At 38.4% G+C, this 22,148-nt stretch overlaps 1 protein-coding gene across 5 annotated transcripts in view; it reads right to left on the bottom strand.

Moving 5' to 3' along the window:
• KIF23 (kinesin family member 23) overlaps positions 1-22,148 on the bottom strand; it is a 35,002-nt gene that overhangs the window by 10,822 nt on the left and 2,032 nt on the right. For 3 of the 5 annotated variants that reach the window (XM_007120391.4, XM_007120393.4, XM_007120395.4), the window contains exons 2-11: positions 22,025-22,094; positions 20,757-20,885; positions 16,540-16,645; positions 8,702-8,838; positions 8,381-8,490; positions 7,828-7,998; positions 5,366-5,407; positions 4,546-4,658; positions 4,269-4,390; positions 2,873-2,975 (exon numbers count right to left, since the gene is read on the bottom strand). In XM_007120391.4, the coding sequence (XP_007120453.1) occupies positions 2,873-2,975; positions 4,269-4,390; positions 4,546-4,658; positions 5,366-5,407; positions 7,828-7,998; positions 8,381-8,490; positions 8,702-8,838; positions 16,540-16,645; positions 20,757-20,885; positions 22,025-22,094 (1,103 nt within the window). The remainder of the gene's footprint in view (positions 1-2,872; positions 2,976-4,268; positions 4,391-4,545; positions 4,659-5,365; positions 5,408-7,827; positions 7,999-8,380; positions 8,491-8,701; positions 8,839-16,539; positions 16,646-20,756; positions 20,886-22,024; positions 22,095-22,148) is intronic. The other 2 variants (XM_007120392.3, XM_007120394.4) reach the window with 1 other exon arrangement.

Here is a 22,148-nt window from a genome sequence, read left to right as displayed (position 1 = left end):
ACCGCAGAGCTCATCCGCTCCTCCGTGATATTCCATGATGTGCGCGTGCTTTATTTTTCTTGACCCCCAACTCCCACTGCCCTTCCTCTTTTTCTTCCATCGCATCTCCAAAATCGATATTCCTGTTAACAGACTTCCCTCATCCTCGGGCCTCTCACAGAATGATCCATTCACCTCTTTCCCTAATGCCAGGACCCCCTAACCTGGGGTCCGTGTTGTCTATGGGTACACTTCAGGGAGTCTGCATACGTGGATGGGAAATAAATTACATATTTATTTCTATTGATCTCTGAAATTTAGCTATTTCTTCCATTGTGAATGTAGGCCAAAAACCTGCAGTGCTGGTATTAGTACCACCTGTGATTTTTAATCAGAAGTCACAGATACTTTTATAACACTATGGTTTATTGCTGATCTCAAGATACTTTGAAATTATGCAGTTACTAGACATGCTGTTGGGATTTTATTTAAGGCCTTAATAAAGCACATAAATTACTATATGACAAAGGTTTTAAGAATACTTTAAAAGACACATTTCAGTCTAATTGGTTTCCTTTTTAATCCTGTATTTTATGTTATACATTCTAAAATATCATTCTGAGTAGTGTCCACAAGCTTTACCCCATCCCATGGTGCAAAGCCCTGCAACCTTACTTTTATTTCCCAGAAGGGTGGTGCTTCCCCTGTGGCCCTGTAGTCTTGTGAATAAAAGTTGCTTGTTTTCTAAAGCCTGACATTTTATAAGGATGGTGAGTAGAGGGAGGCCAGCGACATTTTCCTGGTTCCTTACTGCTGCCTTCAAATAAATGTTCCCCACACATGCCAGCTCCTGGGTCAACTTCAGGATCTAAGAGGAAGGTCACTCTGACCTGCCATCAGAGGGCCCCAGCTTCCTCAAGTCCAGCAGATATTTCTCTCTTTACCACTGTCACCACGCCCTGAACCTCGTCACTCAGAACTGCAGCACTTCTAGAAACCTGAGGCTAAACTATGCCCCAGGCACAATACCCTCTTCTAGTTCTCACTCCCTGACCATGTCACACCTATTCCCCATCCATATCAACACTGATAGTCCTTTCTGTTTTTCTCCCCAAAGCATCAGAACTCTCAGGTTTCTACTTTCCTCCCAATCCAGCTAAACCTCTTTTCCCATCAAGGTTAATCCTTCCTCTTGTGATCTGGATTCCAGATGCTTTGTCTTCTTATAAAGAGTGTGTGTGTGTCTGTGTGTGTGTTTAGTCATTCCATACTCCCTCAAGTCACCTAGCTACCCCTCCACCCTCTCCTTCCCAGTCTCTCTAAATTAATCATCTCAAGGATTTGTCCTCAAGGCCCTGCCCTGTTTGTTCCCTTTGTTTTCCATGAATAACCTTATCTTCCCCATTGCTTAAATCATGCTTTTATTGTCAAAACCTAAAACTATGAACCTCAAGTCAAATCTCTCTTCCAAATCCATGTACCTCTGCATCCAATTACTAGGCACCTACACTTGAATAAATTGAATATATCCAACACAAAACTCTTAACTGCCCATACCTGCACCTCAAGCTACTTCTCCTCAATCAAGATCTTCCTTGATTTACCCTCTTCTCTTCCTTCCTCTCCACATCCAGATGGGCCTACTTCCAAACTACCTCTTACTTTTGGCTGACCTTTGCCTCCAGGTGACACGATTGCTCATCTGAATTACTGCAAAAGGCTCCTGACTGCTTTTCATCTCTCTAGACTTGCCTCTGGTAAATTAATCTGCTACACTGGGGAAATGGTCTTTCTAAAACTAATCCTTCCTTGACTGTGTAACAGCAGAAAGATACAAGTTTTGAAAGTTCAACCAACCTGGGTTTGAACCAGGCTCTAACCTTGGGAAAATTACTTAACCTCTTCCAATCTGAAAACTGGGTATGATACAGTCCTGAAAAGTCACAATCAAGAAATCAAGCCCATGTATAGTAGATACTGTGACACACACTAGTCCCTTAATAATCGGTAGTCACCATTATTCCTTCAAGAAAAAATTCAGACTTTCTAATATGATAGTCAAGGGTCTTAATGACCTTGCCTTGCCCTACTGCCTCAGTGGTCACGGCTCACCAACCCACACCCTACACTCCAGCTACCTTGACCCTGCCATGTTCTCTCAGGAATGATGCCTTTAATTCTATCCTTCTTCAGAGAGCTCACGCCTCAATTTAAGTGTCAACCCCACACATTCTTCCCCAAAGCCCCCGTCTCACACACAGCCCCAGAACAGATGGAGCGGCCCTGCTCTGCACTCCCACAGCACCTTGTACTCTCTACTGAGACCTCTAGTTACCTGCCTCTCTTGTACTAGATGGGCTCTCCAGGGCAGGGTGTCATCCTTTATATCTGTGTTCAACTCCTGTAACACAGTAGGTACTCCATAAATGTTATTAACATAAAACATAACATGAATGGCTGCACTAAATGAAAGATTAAAAGAGAAAAACACACACAGATTTCCTTTCAACTGGCTTTTGTATTCAAAGATTTTTCCTATCTCCAGAAGATGATTTTTTACCACTTTGAATGTTGGAGTAGCTATTCAATCACTTAATTTAATGGACCCAGTACTGACACGCCAGCCATAGATATAATAGACACTCTCAATATGAATATAACCTATTTTATATTTATTTTACTCACTTTTCCTCATTCTTAAAGAAATCAATGTGTTGTAATAGATCAATACCAAACCAGCATAACTGAAGAAAAAGCACTGGTCACTTAGCCTCTAAATTTTTAGTCAAATTGAAGACAGTTATGCATAAACGACCTATCAATAAGTGACGATAAACTGGCATGGCAAGTTTTTGAAAGTAGTAGCAATAAGTAAGTACTATGCTTTGCTCACCAGCTTCACGTAACCTGTTCCCTTCTGCTTTTGTCCGGTTAGTTCTTTCACTTCCAGCAAGATCTACCAAGGATAACTGGCTAATAGTGATTTGTTCTTTTTCCTGAAGGAAAGATTATAATGCCAGTAACATAAGTTATAACTGGTTTACAGTGTTCTTTAAATATATTCAAATCAAATTAAGTCTTATGAATACAGTGTCTGCACAATACAAAATGTATAGTAGGGGCGAAGGATACATGTTTTGGGGGAAGAGTTTGCTAAAAGCATATGATAAATAGCCTCATGACATTACTTGCCCATTGTCTGGTCTTCTACATTATACTGTAAGCTCCACAAGAACAGGAATTCTACCTTTTAACCACTTCATCTCCAGCACCTTGCACAGTGCCTAGCACTCAGCAGGAGCTCAATAAATGTCTGCTAAATAGTGAGTCTACAACAAGGCTAAATATTTGTATAATGAGACATTTGATAATTTTACAGTCTAATAATTTCGTAATACTCTAATAACTTATAAGAAATGAAAGTCAAGAGATACATAACTGATACTATAATATTAGATGTGATTCAATGGAAATCAAGTGTACAGAGACTTCACTTAAAAGGATTTTCTAGCTAACATTTATCAAGTGCTGACTGTAAGCCAGGCAATGGACTAAAAACTTCACATGCCTCACCGCCTTTAACCCTCACAACATTACAAGGAGTTTATTACAATTAGGTGAGACAAGCTAGTAAATGCCTAGGAATCAGAATTCAAATCCTGGTGGTCTTTAGTACCATGCTGCACCATCTACTGCCATCTGAAAACCTTCATGATATACCACAATTTCACGATATGTTTTGAATGGAATTACATTTTAATAGCTTAAAGTTATTAAATGATTTATATATTCAGGCCCAAATGCTGTTACTAATTGATATAAGCCTTGTAGCATGACAGGCCCAGCAGTAAAGAGTGATCAGCAGATGGGGGGCCCTACTGGCCTATCAGCCAAGAGAAGAACAATTTAGAATTGGCCACTCCTGAACTGTACCTAGCCTGGAAAGTTAACTGCTGACATTTAAAAACCATTAACTGAACTTCTACATACAAAATGAGTCTTCAGAGATAAAAGAAAATATGTTATGATTCATTGTTTTATCTCCTCTATTAGATATTTATAAAGATTTGTAAACCTTTTTCACAACAAAATTCCAGGTTCTAAGATTGAATAGCCAGTTTCCCGAAACTATACTATCTAATTAATGGAACATTTTTTTTAAATGTCATCACCTACACATATATTAATTCTAGAGCAATATTCAGTGTAATGAAACCTCCATGATTTACCTCCGATTCCCAAAATTAAGGATTCAGAACAAGAAAACACTCCACACGTTAAATCTTTACCTGTAAGACATTGTCTCCATCTGCATCCAAGGGAGCCTGAACTAATTTAATGTTGAACACGCTATGGGAACGGCTGGACTCATGATTCAAATGTGTGTTAGCAATTCGTCGCTTTTTCTGGCCTACAGTGACAGAGAAATTATTGATCAAATCTCTACCGAGTCATTTCAGCGTACATACTTTCTACCAAACCAAAAAGTACTGTCAAATTAGAGTAGCAACTTTCAGGACTATATTTATCACTGTATATATCTGTAATTCTAGCTCTGCTTCTAACCTCTCCAGAAAACTTCAAAAGCCTCCTCAGTAGATTTCACTTCTACTTCTGTACATCCTGCAACGTACATGTTATGGTTCTTATCTTCACGAAGCAACTTAGATTGTGGAGGTCTATGGGAAAGAAAACACATTAGGTTCCTATATTATGAGATACTGATATTGCACCTTAAGACGAGAACTAAAATGTCAGGCAACATGACATCCATTCTTATAACGGGAATAAGCCTAAGCAAGACTCCAGAAGCATATTACACTTGGATAAGAATAAGGATATATAGAAAAAGATTAGTTACATAACAGGATAACAGGAATCTATTTTGTTTTAAAAGCTTTGCTCTAATTTGTTCTAATGAAGCACATGAAACAACACTTACTAAACAATTAGACATCAAAGTAGTAGTATAGCACCATCACATGCACAGGTTAAGCATCAAAATCTAGCATTTTCTTAATTTTAAAAGATCAACAGATAGAGCTGGTTCTGACTTCAGTGACAACAAAAAACAAATTCAGAAGGAGTTTGGTGTATACCAGGAGTGGCAATCCTTTCAAAGTGGCTGGTCAAGTTTTAGTCTAAGGTAGGATGAGGATGGGAAAGGTGCTGCCTGTTTGGCCTCAGTCTTCTGAATGGTGGGGGTAGAAACATTTGCCAGCCACCATTATTCAGCAAATGCAGATTTCTTAGGGACCAAGGAGGGGCTTAGAAGTAGCAGCCGGCCCAGTACCAATGAAAAACCACCTACATGCAAACATGCCACAGATGCCAACTACTAGTATAACTGCACCCTTCTCCTTAAGAAAAGAGCACCATCACATACACAAAATCTGTGTTCCTCATGGGCGTGCTGCAACTATTCCACCTACCAAAGGAATAAGGTAGAAGTTACTGTTTCTATAGCAGCCATCTCACAGCAACACGTTCAGTCCGGAGTATCTGACAGTCACAATGAGTCGTATCTTAAAAATCCTCTGCGGGCTTCCCTGGTGGTGCAGTGGTTAAGAATCCGCCTCCCAATGCAGGGGACAAGGGTTCAAGCCCTTGTCTGGGAAGTTACCACACGCCGTGGAGCAACAAAGCCCATGCGCCACAACTACTGAGCCTGCTCTCTAGAGCCCGCAAGCCACAACTACTGAAGCCCGCGTGCCTAGAGCCCGTGCTCAGCAACAAGAGAAGCCACCACAATGAGAAGCCCGTGCACCACAACGAAGAGTAAGCCCTGCTCACCGCAACTAGAGAAAGCAAGCACGCAGCAAGGAAGAGCCAATGCAGCCAAAAATAAATAAAATAAATAAATTTTTTAAAAAATCCTCTGCTTCTAATAGTTCTTCATTGTATTAAAAACTAAACCTTAAACCAGCTCAAAAAAGCAGGTTAATCACCACCCTAACAAATAAAATCTGAATTCACTGCCAAATTAAGCACCCTGTGAGTTCATTCAAGGAGTTACCAGAAAGGTTACAAGGCATAGTCACATTTGTCAGTCTTCATTTACATAACAAAACCAAGATAGGCTTCTTAAAAAACAATCTCATTTGGAACAAATCAAACAGAAACTTGGCACATGTGCAGACATGAAAGTGATTGGTAGCAGTGAATGACATCACAGAAGTTTAGGAAAATGGGTACATACAACTGATACTTTGAAACAAATGGGAAAGTAATTCGTCTATAAATTGTTTAATATAAAGAAAAGTGGGGGGCTTCCCTGGTGGCGCAGTGGTTGAGAGTCCGCCTGCGGATGCAGGGGACACGGGTTCGTGCCCCAGTCCGGGAGGATCCCACATGCCGCGGAGCGGCTGGGCCCGTGAGCCATGGCCGCTGAGCCTGCGCGTCCGGAGCCTGTGCCCCGCAATGGGAGAGGCCACAACATGAGGCCCGCGTACCACAAAAAAAAAAAAAAAAAAAAGAAAAGTGGGTCTACAGACACCTGTTCTCAGTCTAATGGTTTTGCAAATCTAGCTGTTCCTCCATTAATGGTTTTGCAAATCTAGCTGTTCCTCCATTAATATTCACTGAGTCATATACACAAAAGTTAAGTAATACAACACAGGTCTTCATATTATTTGTCTTGAGAGGCCCTGACAAAGACAGCATTGAAGATAAGCATTTAGCTTAAGAACAAAACCATCAAGGAACAAGATCCAGAGTCAGCTCTGGCACAAATGTAGTTTGTGATGCCAGATTGTAATTGCTCTTCAGTCTCAGCAGGGCAAGACCCAAGGAAATCTAAGTAATAGTCTTTTAACTCTGGTGGAATGACAATACAGATGTCACTTCTTATTGGTCAGTGATGGAAGGTCTGTGACTATTATAGTTGTGCAGACAACAGCTTTAGGCTCCATTCTGTGGGGATCACCAGAACACAGATTAGAGGCTACAAACTCCCAACATTAAGTGTCAGGTTCTTAAAGGTAGCCCCAGGGCACATCTACAGGGACACTTCTTTATACAATTAAGGTCCTTGTCAAAATACAGCCCAGGGCCCACATATATACAGTAGAATATTACTCAGCCATAAAAAGAAATGGAGTTATTTGTAGTGAGGTGGATGGACCTAGAGTGTGTCATACAAAGTGAAGTAAGTCAGAAAGAGAAAAACAAATACCGTATGCTAACACATATATATGGAATCTAAAAAAAAGAAAAGAAAAAAAGTGGTTCTGAAGAACCTAGGGGCAGGACAGGAATAAAAATGCAGATGTAGAGAATGGACTTGAGGACATGGGGAGGGGGAAGTGTAAGATGGGATGAAGTAAGAGAGTTGCACTGACATATATACACTACCAAATGTAAAATAGCTAGTGGGAAGCAGCTGCACAGCACCGGGAGATCAGCTCGGTGCTTTGTGACCACCTAGAGGGGTGGAATAGGGAGGGTGGGAGGGAGATGCAAGAGGGAGGGGATATGGTGACATATGTATACATATAGCTGATTCACTTCATTATACAGCAGAAACTAACACAACAGTGTAAAACAATTATACTTCAATAAAGATGTTAAAAAAAAAAATACAGCCCAGGGCCAAGAGTTTTTCTAAAGTAAAGTCTAAGGTGAATATTCTCCTTAGATGCCTTAACCCAGTGGTTTTCCTAATACAGCTACATATCTAGTTAATATACAGAACTACTCACCAAGCACCAACTGCATGACATATGAGTTATATTTCATTTTTAAAACAAAAGTAAGCTTTATCCCCATTTATAGCTGAGAAAACTAAACCTCACTGATGTGAAGTGACTTCACCAAAGTTAAGCAGCTAAGGGACTCTCCACTACTTACTTAGGCTTTATGGGATCAAACGGCACCTCTTCCAATAGATCATATATGTAATTATTATATATTTCAATATAAGAGACAAATACACCGTAGACACTATCTTCATCAACCTCTTCTGCTTTGCAAAATTCTTGTACATTTATCATATCTGCAAACTCTGGATCTACTTGTCGTCTGAAAAAAGAAAAAAAAGCCCCAAAGTCTCATCTTGCACACTGTGAGTAAATAAATGACCTCCATTACAAGCAGGAATGCACAGAGCAACTTTATTCACACTCATGGTTGGGCCAACAGTTCTCCCATTATCTCCCCAGATACACAACACAGGCTTTTACACCCTCTCTCACCAAGAGTGGCACCTTCCCTAAACAGGGATTCAAGGGCAGTGTGCTCAGAACCAAACAGAACATCTGAGCAAATAAACTTACTTAAGAACATTCCTCACTAAAGTCAACTGTCTGACCAACTTCTCCACTTCTGTTCACCATTCCCTGTGCCTGAGGAAACCACTGGACAGGGTTCCCATGAGGCCAGTGTTACAAATGTAATTACTTACTTGCTAGAGGGGGTCTTTGGATTGGGCGTGGCTTCTCTTTTCTGCCGTTCTAATAAAGCATCAACTTCACACTGTATATCCATACTATTCCTATCATTAGATTTAAAAACCTTAAAGTGGGAGCAAAAATCAGACCATAATTTTTAGACTTTGACTTAAATAGTAAGAAATATATTTAAGAAATAAAAAACAATATTTAAACATATCTAAAGTTTCAAAAGGTATCCGATGCCTTAGTTCTCCCTTAATACTACTGTATTCACAGGTATTTTGGCACCTATGCCCTCTAGTGAGTCACAACACACAAAAAATTAAACTTACGTATCGTTTAGCTTGAAACGACCCTATACTGTTAAAGAGCATGTCCAAACAGCGAGGAAGCAGTCCTCCTTCCCCTGGAGAACCAGTCATAGTGTGAGTTTTTCCACTTCCCGTCACACCATATGTAAAAAGGAGACCTACAATGTAACAAGTCACAGTTATATATTAAATGTCACACTTGGCTATATCTTAAAAGTCCTCCACGTATAATATTTTTTGTATTAGAAAACACTTAAAATTAACTGCTCAACACCTCAATATATAAGGCAAATGCTAACAGCCATGAAAGGAGAAATCAACAGTAACACAATAGGGAGACTTTAACACCCACTTACATCAATAGACAGATCACCCAGACAGAAAATCAATAACAAAACACAGGCCATAAATGACACATTAAACCAGATGGACTTAATTGATATTTATAGAACATTCCATCCAAAAGCAGCAGAATACACATTCTTCTCAGGTGCACATGGAACATTCTCCAGGACTGACCACATGCCAGATGACAAAACAAGCCTCAGTAAATTTAAGAAAACTGAAATCATATCAAGCATCTTTTCTGACCACAATGCTAAGAGATTTGAAATCAATCACAAGAAAAAAAACTGTTAAAAAAACAAATAAGTGGAAGCTAAACAATATGTTACTAAACAACCAATGGATCACTGAAGAAATAAAAAAAATACCTAGAGACAAATAACAACAAAAACATGACTACCAAAAACCTATGTGATGCAGGAAAAGCAGTTCTAGCAGGGAAGTTTATAGCAATAAAATCTTACCTCAGGAAACAAGAAAAATCTCAAACAACTTAACCTTACACCTAAAGCAACTAAAGAAAAAAGAATAAACAAAACTCAAGTGAGTAGAAGGAAAGAAATCATAAAGATTGGAGCAGATATAAATGAAAAAGAGATGAAGAAAACAACAGAAAAGAGCAATAATGAAACTAAAAGCTGGTTCTTTGAAAAGGTAAACAAGACTGATAAACCTTTAGCCAGACTCATCAAGAAAAAAAAGGGAGGGCTCAAATCAAGAAAATCGGAAGTGAAAACAGAGAAGTTACAACAGACACCACAGAAATACAAGGGATCGGGGCTTCCCTGGTGGCGCAGTCGTTGAGAGTCCGCCTGCCGATGCAGGGGAAATGGGTTCGTGCCCTGGTCCAGGAAGATCCCACATGCCGTGGAGCAGCTAGACCTGTGACCCATGGCCGCTGAGCCTGCGCGACCGGAGCCTGTGCTCCACAACGGGAGAGGCCCGTACTGCAAAAAAAAAAAAAAAAAAAAAAAAAAAAAAAAAAAAAAAAAAAAGAAATATACAAGGGATCATAAGAGACTACTACAAGCAAGTGTATACCAATAAAATGGATAAACCTAGAAGAAATGGACAAATTCTTAGAAAGGTACAAGCTCCCAAGACTCAACCAGGAAGAAATAGAAAATATGAAAGGACCAATCATAAGTACTGAAACTGAAACTGTGATTAAAACCTCCCAGCAAACAAAAGTCCAGGACAAGATGGCTTCACAGGCAAATTCTATCACACATTTAGAGAAGAGTTAACACCTATCCTTCTGAAACTATTCCAAAAAATTGCAGAGGAAGGAACACTCCCAAATTCATTCTACAAGGCCACTATCACCCTGATACCAAAACTGGACATAGGTAACACAGAAAAAATTACAGGCCAGGATCTTTGATAAATATAGACACAAAAATTCTCAGCAAAATACTAGTAAACCGAATCCAGCAACACATAAAAAAGGTCACACACCATGACTACGTTGGATTCATCCCAGGGTTCCAAGGATGATCCAACATACATAAATCAATAAATGAGATACACCACATCAACAGAAGAAAGGAAAAAAACCTCATGATCATCAATAGATGCAGAAAAAGCATTTGACAAAATTCAACATTCACTCATGATAAAAACCCTTATGAAACTGGGTAGAGAGGGAACATATCTCAACATAATAAAAGCTATTTATGACAAACCCACAGCCAATACAATATTCAATGGTGAAAAGCTGAAAGACTTCCCACTAAAATATGGAACAAGACAAGGATGCCCACTCTCACTTCTCTTCAACATAGTATTGGAAGTCCTAGCCACAGCAATCAGACAAGAAAAAGAAATAAAACGTATTTAAATTCGTAGGGAAGAGATTAAATTGTCATTATATGCAAATGACATGATAATATATGTAGAAAACCCTGAAGACTCCACACTAAAACCACTAGAACTGATAAATGAATCCAGCAAGGTAGCAGGATACAAGATTAACATACAGAAATAGGTTGCACTTCTTTACACTAACAATGAAATATCATAAAGGGAATGTAAATAAACAATCCCTTTTAAACTCCCACAAAAAAATAAAATACTTAGAAATAAACCTCACCAAGGAGGTGAAAGACTTATATGCTGAGAACTACAAAACATTATTAAAGGAAATTAAAGATGATTCAAAGAAATGGAAAGATATCCCATGCTCTTGGATTGGAAGAATTAATATTGCTAAAATGGCCATACTACCCAAAGCAATCTACAGATTTAATGTGATCCCTATTAAATTACCAATGGTATTTTTCACAGAAATAGAACAAATAATACCAAAATTTACATGGAACCATAAAAGACCCAGAATTGCCAAAGCAATCCTGAGGAAAAAGAAAAAAGCAGGAGGCCTAACACTCCCAGACTTCACTACAAGGCTACAGTAATCAAAACAGCATGATAGTGGCACAAAAACAGATATACAGATCAATGGAACAGAAGAGAGAGCCCAGAAATAAACCCACACACCTGTGGCTTAAAGACCTAATTATAAGACCAGACACCAGGAGTTTCCTGGTGGCCTAGTGGTTAGGATTTGGCGCTTTCACTGCAGAGGCCCAGGTTCGATCCCTGGATTGCACCATCCTGCATGCCGCGTGGCATGGCCAAAATGAAAAAATAAAGAAGAAAGAAAAAGACAAGACACCATAAAGCTCCTAGTAGAGAACATAGGCAAAACATTCTCTGACATAAATCATACCCATGTTTTTTTAGGTCAGTCTCCCAAGGCAATAGAAATAAAAGCAAAAATAAACAAATTAGACTTAATCAAACATAAGCTTTTGCACAGCAAAGGAAACCACAAACAAAATGAAAAGACAACTTACGGACTGGGAGAAAATATTTGCAAATGATGCGACTGACAATGGCTTAATTTCCAAATTTGCAAACAGCTCATACAACTCAATAACAAAAAAAACAAACAACCCAATAAAAAATGGGCAGAAGACCTAAATAGACATTTCTCCAAAGAAGACATACAGATGGCCAATAGGCACATGAAAAGATACTCAATGTCGCTAATTACTAGAGAAATGCAAATCAAAACCACAATGAGGTACCATCTCACACCAGTCAGAATGGCCATCAATAAAAAGTCTACAAATAGCAAATGCTGGAGAGGGTGTGGAGAAACCCTCCTATGCCGTTGCTGGGAATGTAAATTGGTACAGCCACTATGGAGAAGAGTATGGAGGTTCCTTAAAAAACTAAAAATAGAGCTACCATAGATGCAGCAATCCCATTCCAGGGCATATATCCAGAGAAAACCATGGTTTGAAGGGATACATGCACCCCAGTGTTCATTGCAGTGCTGTTTACAATAGCCAAAACATGGAAACATAAATGTCCACTGACAGATGAATAGATAAGGAAGATGTGGTACATATATACAATGTAATATTACTCAGCCATAAAAAAGAATGAAATACTGCCATTTGCAGCAACATGGATGGACCTAGAGATTATCACACTCTAGGTATAATAGTAAGCGAAGTAAGTTAGAAAGGCAAATACCATGATAAAACTTATTATGTAGAATCTTAAATATGACACAAATCAACATATCTATGAAACAAAAACAGACTCACAAATATAGAGAACAGACTTGTGGTTGCCAAGGGAAGGGAGGGTAGGAAGGGGAAGGAGTGGGAGTTTGGGATTAGCAGAGGCAAACTATTATATATAGAATGGATAACAACAAGGTCCTATTGTATAGCACAAGGAACTATATTCAATATCCTGTGACAAACCATAATTGAAAAGAATATGAAAAAGAATATATATATGTATAACTGAATCACTTTGCCATACAGAAGAAATTAACACAACATTGTAAATCAACTACACGTCAATAAAATTTAAAAAAACACTCCCAACAAACAAAAAGTCCAGGACCAGATGGTTTCACAGGCGAATTCTGTCAACATTTAGAGAAGAGTTAACACCTATTCTTCTGAAACTCTTCTAAAAAATTGCAGAGGAAGGAACACTCCCAAACTCATTCTACAAGGCCACCATCATCCTGATACTAAAATCAGAAAAGGAATATCACAAAAAAAGAAAATTACAGGCCAATATCACTAATGAATACAGATGCAAAAATTCTCAACAAAATACTAGCGAACTGAATCCAACAATACATTAAAAGGATCATACACCATGATCAAGTGGGATTTATCCCAGGGATTTAAGGATTCTTCAGTATCCACAAATCAGTGTGATACACCACATTAACAAACTGAAGAATTAAAATCACTTGATCATCTCAATAGATGCAGAAAATGCTTTTGACAAAATCAACACCCATTTATGATAAAAACTCTCCAGAAAGTGGGCATAGAGGGAACACACCTTAACATAATAAAGGTCATGTATGTCAAACCTACAGCTAACATCATACTCAATGGTGAAAAGCCTAAAGCATTCCCTCTAAGATCAGGAACAAGACAAGGATATTCACTGTCACCACTTTTATTCAACATAGTTTTGAAGTCCTAGCCACGGTAATCAGAGAAGAAAAAGAAATAAAAGGAATCCAAATTGGAAAAGAAGAAGAAAACTGTCACTGTTTGCAGATGACACGATACTATACATAGAAAATCCTAAAGATGCTACCAGAAAACTACTAGAGCTGGTCAATGAATTTGGTAAAGTCGCAAGATACAAAATTAATACACAGAAATCTCTTGCATTTCTGTACACTAATAACGAAAGAATAGAAAGAGAAATTAAGAAAACAATCCCATTTACCATCGCATCAAAAAGAATAAAATACCTAGGAATAAACCTACCTAAGGAGGCAAAAGACCTGTACACAGAAAACTATACGATGCTGATGAAAGAAATTGAAGATGACATAAACTGATGGAAAGATATACCATGTTCTTGGATTGGAAGAATCAATATTGTCAAAATGGCTATACTACAAGGCAATCTACAGATTCAACGCAATCCCTATCAAATAACCAATGGCATTTCCCACATAATTGGAACAAAAATATTTTTACATTTGTGTGGAAATGCAAAAGACCCTGAATAGCCAAAGCAATCCATGCTACCAGAAAACTACTAGAGCTGGTCAATGAATTTGGTAAAGTCGCAAGATACAAAATTAATACACAGAAATCTCTTGCATTTCTGTACACTAATAACGAAAGAATAGAAAGAGAAATTAAGAAAACAATCCCATTTACCATCGCATCAAAAAGAATAAAATACCTAGGAATAAACCTACCTAAGGAGGCAAAAGACCTGTACACAGAAAACTATACGATGCTGATGAAAGAAATTGAAGATGACATAAACTGATGGAAAGATATACCATGTTCTTGGATTGGAAGAATCAATATTGTCAAAATGGCTATACTACAAGGCAATCTACAGATTCAACGCAATCCCTATCAAATAACCAATGGCATTTCCCACATAATTGGAACAAAAATATTTTTACATTTGTGTGGAAATGCAAAAGACCCTGAATAGCCAAAGCAATCCTGAGAAAGAAAAACGGAGCTGGAGGAATCAGGCTCCCTGACTTCAGACTATACTACAAGACTACAGAAATCAAAACAGTATCGTACTGGCACAAAAACAGAAATATAGATCAATGGAAAAGGATAGAAAGCCCAGAAATAAACCCACGCACCTATGGTCAATTAATTTAGGACAAAGGAGGCAAGAATATATAATGGAGAAATGACACTCTCTTCAATAAGTGGTGCTGGGAAAACTGGACAGCTACATGTAAAAGAATGAAATTAGAACAGTCTCTAACACCATACACAAAAATAAACTCAAAATGGATTATTAGAGGCCTAAATGTAAGACCTGACACTATAAAACTCTTAGCACACTCTTTTTTTTTTTTTTTTTTGTGGTATGCGGGCCTCCCTCTGTTGTGGCCTCTCCCGTTGCGGAGCACAGGCTCCGGACGCGCAGGCTCAGCGGCCATGGCTCACGGGCCCAGCTGCTCCGCGGCATGTGGGATCCTCCCAGACCGGGGCGCGAACCCGGTTCCCCTGCATCGGCAGGCGGACGCGCAACCACTGCGCCACCAGGGAAGCCCATTGACCATCTTTTCATGTGCCTCTTGGCCATCTGTATGTCTTCTTTGGAGAAATGTCTGTTTAGGTCTTCTGCCCAGTTTTTGATTGGTTTTTTTTTTTTTTTTTTTTTGTGATGCTGCATGAGCTGTTTGTATATTTTGGAAATTAATCCCTTGTCACTCGCATTATTTGCAAATATTTTCTGCCATTCTGTGGGTTGTCTTCATTTTGATTATGGTTTCCTTTTCTGTGCAAAAGCTTTACAGTATAATTAGGTCCCTTTTGTTTTGGTTTTTATTACTCTAAGAAGTGGATCCAAAACAATCTTGCTGTGATTTATGTCAAAGAGTGTGCTAAGGGCTTCCCTGGTGGCGCAGTGGTTGCGCGTCCGCCTGCCGATGCTGGTCAACATTGCTTAGTATTAGAGAAATGCAAATCAAAACTACAATGAGATATTGCCTCACACAAGTCAGAATGGCCATGATCAAAAAGTCTACAAATAACAAATGCTGGAGAGGGTGTGGAGAAAAGGGACCCCTCCTACCCTGTTGGTGGGAATGTAAATTGGTATAGCCACTATGGAGAACAGTATGGAGGCTCCTTAAAAAACTAAAAATAGAGCTACCATAGGATGCAGCAATCCCAGGCCTGGGCATATATCCAGAGAATACCATGGTTCAAAAGGATACATGCACCCCAATGTTCATTGCAGCACTGTTTATAATAGCCAAGACATGGAAGCAACCTAAATGTCCGTCGACAGATGAATGGATAAAGAAGATGTGGTACATATATAAAATGGAATATTACTCAGCCATTAAAAAGAATGAAATAATGCCATTTACAGTAACATGGATGGACCTGGAGATTATCATACTAAATGAAATGTCAGACAGAAAAAGACAAGTATCATATGATATTGCTTATATGCAGAATCTAAAAAATAAAAAAATGATACAAATGAACCTATTTACAAAACAGACTCACAGACTTAGAAAACAAACTTATGGTTACCAAAGGGGAGGGATAAATTGGGAGTTTGGGATTGACATATATACACTACTATATTTAAAATAGATAATCAACAAGGACCTACTGTATAGCACAGGGAAATCTACTCAATATTCTGTAATAACCTATATGGGAAAAGAATCTGAAAAAGAATGGATATATGTATGTGTATAACTGAGCCACTTAGCTGTACACCTGAAACTAACACAACACTGTAAATCAACTATACTCCAATGCAAAATAAAAATTAAATTTGAAAAAATAAGCAAATTAAAAAAATAAAAATAACTGCTCAAAAACGCAGGTTTAACACTACTCTGGCAAATTAACTGGGTTCAAGGCTGAACATAAACCAAATATCTAAGTATCAAAAATGTTTTATCAGAGGGGGAGGAAAAGAAAAATTCAACAAAACTCCAAGAATCATACCATTTTTGCCATGAATGAGGTCATCTACCAAGGGATTAGCCACAACATCAAAGAGCTCCTTCTGGGTGGTATGAGTGCCAAATACTTGTTTAAATGAATACTGAGTCTGTGGAGAAGGAAAAAAATAAAAAGCACATAAACGGAATTCCACTATAGCTAGGCTAGAAATATATCTGTTTAAACATATTCAGATGTTTCCTTATGAACAATTAGATCTAGACATGAAAAAAAATACCAATAGTCTTTAAACTTGGAATCTTTAAAAAATTCATGACATACTTAAATTATACCAATTATAAACTGGTAAATATTTAGTTATAACTACTGAAGAGACTGTAGAAAAGTCTTGTCTACTAATGCTTCATAGACTAAGGCTGATTTTGTTTTAATTAAGTGACAAAGGAGTTCAAAAGGTATTACGATTCAGTCATAGACTTGTGAAAATCCTCAAGCATTACTTCATATACTATTTTACTGCTATCTATTTTTCTTTATAAAGGTGTCATTTAAAATGGCATAGCAGTATAAAATCAAGAGTTTTGATGTACTGCTTTTTTAAAACTAGAAAATAACTGTCAATATAATCTCATCTGAGTTTTTTTGTTTGTTTGTTTTTGGCTGTGCCACAAGGCATGCAGGATACTAGTTCCCTGACCAGGGATATAACCCTGGTGCACTGGAGTGGAAGCATGGAGTCTCAACCACTGGACCACCAGAGAAGTCCCTCATCTGAGTTCTTCTATGAAATAAATTTTAAATAAACTGTGACCTTTAAAAAAGCAATAATACTTCAATTATCAAATCTTTCAAAATATGACTATTATTATAAAGCACATCTATATTATCAGAAATATTACCAAACTCCTACTTGGAAAATAAGACTGGGGACTAGGGTATATATTTCAAGGTAAATTAAAATGCCCTAATTGTCCAGGGACTGGAGTTCTATTCTTTCTGTTTTTGTCATCTTCTAGCTTTATTAGTTTGTAGACATTGCCATTGTTCCTGTAGGCTTCCTGAATTTCTTGCAATTTTTGCTCCATGAATGTCAATGCTATTATTTGGTACATGAGTATTCACTAGAATTTATTATGGATTATAGCCTTTGTCACGTGGCCCCTTTTCCCTGTTTTATACGTTTTATCTTAAATTCAACCTGCTCACATATCAATATCATGACCCTTATGTTTTTAAAATTAGCAGTTTTGTCCCCCAAAAGGAGACATGTATAGATTAGGACTCAAATACATCATCATCATCATCATGACAACAACTTGCGCTTAACACTAACCATGTCCCAAGCACTGCCTTAGCATATTAGTGAATCATCATTTTTACAACCTTTGATGTAGGTACTATCAATTATTATGGTTCATTTTATAACTTGTTAAAGATCACACACCTACTTCAGCTAAGCTAACTCTCACCTTTGTAGAAGTTTTTATTCCAATCCTGTAAAACAGCTTTAGAGAGTTCACAGAAAGAACAAAGAATCTTAGAACTGAAAAGATACATACAGGTTAGTGCTGACAGGTCAATAAGATGACCTCCAAGTCCTCATGAACAATCCCCACCCTCTTCCAGGTGAAGAAAACTGAGGCAAGAAGGAACTTGCCCAAGCTCATGAAGCTAATTAGTGTCAAAGCCATTTCCATTCCAACACTTCTTCCATTATCCAGTGTTGCCTTCTGTCAAAAAGCACTGAGAACTTTTAATCCCCACCAAACCTTTAGTACTATTTACACATACATGAAATTAACTCTAATAAAGAAGTAAAATTCAATAAATCAGTTCTCAACTATTTTACATTCTCAAAGGCCTACTCCTCCATGAAGCCTTCCCAGACCATTCCTTCATGCTTAATCCATATCTACTGAGTGTTTGGCAAACAGGACAGATAAGGTACATAATCCCCTAGAAGTGTATATTACACCAGGGGAGAGACAATAAACAAGTAAATATAGGTTGGGGTAAGTGCTGTCAAGGAAGTATAGAGAGTACAGACCAGGAGAGAAGTGGGAGGGGTGCTACTGCTGATGGGGGTAATCTGGACACACTCTCAGAGAAAGTGATTTAAGCTAAAACCTAGGATGAGGAGCCATCCTGCTAAGAGATAAGGGAAAAGCCCTGAGGCAAGATTCTGGCTTATCCAAGCAATTTAGGATTGTATGAGTACTCAGAAGTGAGGTGGAGAGAGAGATAGCAGGAAGATTAAGCAGGATTGTGCCCATTTAAAAACTTTATTCCTTATAAGGTTTTAAACAGGAAAATGGTGACGGGAAGGGGGGATAAATTAGGAGTTTGGGATTAGCAGATACAAACTGCTTTACATTAAATAGATAAACAACATCCTACTGTATAACACAGGCAAGCGTATTCAATATCTTGTAGTAAACCATAATGGAAAAGAATATGAAAAAGAACATATACATATATGTATAACTGAATCACTTTGCTGTATACCAGAAGCCAATACAGCATTGTAAATTAATGGTACTTCAGTTAAAAAACGAAAAAGGAAAATGTGAGGTCTGATTTCTGCTTTAAAAGATGACTGGCTGCTCTGTGGCAATGAATTAAGAGAAGATTCAGAGTGGAAGCAGGTGGTCCAGCTGGCTTCAGCATAGTCTTGTTAATGTTACTCAGTGTAGTCAGCAGGCAGGCCAATGCCCCTCTGAGAGCTGTCTGTCTCCAGTCCAGGGGGAGGTAATTACAGAGATGGAGGGTAAATGCTTAGAACCTCTGTAGCCATTTCACACGGCTGCAACATCCCAGCATGTGATCAGTGGGGCTTATCTCTGAACAGATTATAAACCAGTTCTCTGCTGTCTAACTTTGCCTAACAGTTGTCTAACAGTTTCTTGTGGCAAAGCTGCACAAAAGTATCAGTCACCATGCATTGAAAATAAAAAAGCTGCTTCTTCACCACAGTTTGAGAAGCACTTGTCTCCGTAATTAATAACAGGCCTCAGACGAGGGTAGTGGCAGTGGAGATAGAACTGAAAGGACAGTTTCAAGATACACTGATAGGATCTACTAATGAATGGGATATGAGGGGGGACAAAAGAAAGAGAGCGACAGGGTGTCTGGTTTGAGCAAATAGATGGTGGTGGTGCTATTTATTGACAAGAAAAAACAGGGGAGGAAGTGATCTAGAGGGGAAAAAACTCAAGAGTTCTTTTGGATATGCCTGTGTGACATCCAAGCAGTGGATGTTCAAGTTGAGAGTTAGAGAAAAGATTTAGTCTGGAGATAAAAATTCCAAAATTATTACCATATCATCAACATGTAAAGCCATGGAAAAGTATAGATAGGGAAGAGAGCTCTGGGTATAACCCAACCTGGTATTTAGAGGTTGGAAAAGGAGGCGAAGCCTGCAGACGGTGGCCAGTGAAAGACAGAACATGGAGAATTGGAGCGGAAGACAGGACAGTGCTGCTGAGAAATAGATCATAATGAAGATAAAGAGGTGTCCATCACATCTAGCAGCAAAGAGGCCACTGGTGGGCTTTTGACTAGCAATCTCCCTCGAGTAGTATACACGAAACAGTGAAGGCAGCTTGAAAGAAGAGATGACACCTTGAATTAATCCTTTTTTCTGCATTCCCAGAGTCCATTTCTTTAAACACACCTCTGCCTTACCATTGAGGGTCACTTGCTTAGCATCTGTGCTCCCAACTATGTTGTAAGCTCCATAAAGGCAAGGACCATGTCTTACTCAGTTTTTAAAGTCTCCTTCTATGCTCCAGCTTAGCACATGTTTGTCGAACTGAACTCTCTTTGTTTAACATTTTACTAAAAATAAAAACACTTCATAAAAAAAAAAAAAAAAAACACTTCATAAGAGATCGATACAAGTATACAATGCCTATTAAATGTTATTTCAATCCCACACATGAAACTCTATATATACATGTAACTGCCTAGCACAATCAGATATCATTCCACATTAAACTATCCCTAATATATGCTCTAAAAAGCAATAATTATCCAATACAAGAAATCAATCATCTAAAAGCAATCTTCTAACTCCAGTATACCAAAGGTGTGTCTGTACAGCCCAGAAATTAAAGACACTTTTGATATGGTGGTTAGAGTGAAGTAAATAAGTCTTTCAATAAAGTGGAAACACATGAATGTTGTTAAATGTAAAAAATGGAAAAGCCATTCAGGAAAGAACCTATCAATTAAAAACAGGTGCTTCCAATAGGAATTACCTCCTTATAGTCTCCATTTCGGTTGAGCCTATAACCCTCAGGAGTATGAAGTTGAACTGTTGTATTATTGATCACCTCTATGCAGCACTCTTGCTCTGGGAGGCTCAGCGGGCGTACCCTGCAGTACACCTGAAAATACACGAAGGTGCTTAAAGAACAAAGGTTGACTTTTTACCTGACTTTTCATTCATTCATTCATTCAAACATTTGGTCTCTAAACTTAAGTATATATACTTAGAGCTATGAAAGCCAAGATTTGCTACCCTGCTACCCGATTTGCTGGTTGTCAAATGCAAACAGATATTTTAGATATGAGAGAATTTTAAATGCACATAATATCAAAACTCTCTCTAAAAATCAAAAACATATCACACAATGAGAATTATTTGAAAAGCTGTTAGGATTGTCTGGAATTGGATGTCAATTAAAACTTGCCAGCTTAACACTTAATATACTAAAGTGAGAGATCTGAAATATGGTCTTTTTTTTTTTAATTTTATTTTATTTATTTAATTTTTGGCTGCATTGGCTTCGTTGCTGCACACAGGCTTTCTCTAGTTGCAGCAAGCGGGGGCTACTCTTTGTTGTGGTGCACGGGCTTCTCATTGCAGTGGCTTCTCTTGTTGTAGAGCACGGGCTCTAGGTGCGCAGGCTTCAGTAGTTGTGGCGCACGGGCTTAGTTGCTCCACATCATGTGGGATCTTCCCAGACTGAGGCTCGAACCCGTGTCCCCTGCATTGGCAGGAGGATTCTTAACCACTGTGCCACCAGAGAAGCCCGAAATATGGTCTTCTTAATCAGTGATAGGGTTGGGGAAAAACTCTTCAGTACTATATGCAAAGCATCTGGTTCCCACAACTCAAATCAAGAGATACATTCCAGTGCCAATGAAGGTAAGATTTAAAAACCCCAGGGCAAACCACCATTCTTTTATTTGCCATTTGCTTTTAAAAGCAAGCTCCCAAGCCTGCATGAAGAATTCTCCAAGATAGCTGAAGAATATTTTTTCATTATCTAACTAACTTTTCAAATATAATTAGTTATAGGAAGTATGCAACTGACAACCAAACACTTCATTTTACTGGGCTAATGTATCCTACATAGAAACAAAGTTTCAAAGCTGGAACCAGACTAAGCAATTTAGTATCGCCCTTTTAGCTAAATGTTCTTTGACTCCACATCCACGTCTCCATCCCTTCCAAGCATTAGCATAAGACATAAAAGGACTGAAGAAAGAAGACACACACAAATTCACAGGGAGACCTTACCCCAACAGGGTCTTTAAGACTCGTTTGGGATCCTTTTTTCACTGGTGGTTTCCTGGGTGTCTTAGTTCTCCTGGTCATAGATACAAAAACATTTCAGTTCAACACTAACATATAAAAACTTCAC

This window comes from Physeter macrocephalus, chromosome 11, assembly GCF_002837175.3.
Source record: "Physeter macrocephalus isolate SW-GA chromosome 11, ASM283717v5, whole genome shotgun sequence".
Taxonomy (NCBI): Eukaryota; Metazoa; Chordata; class Mammalia; order Artiodactyla; family Physeteridae; genus Physeter; species Physeter macrocephalus.
This window is presented reverse-complemented; position numbering and strand designations above follow the sequence as displayed.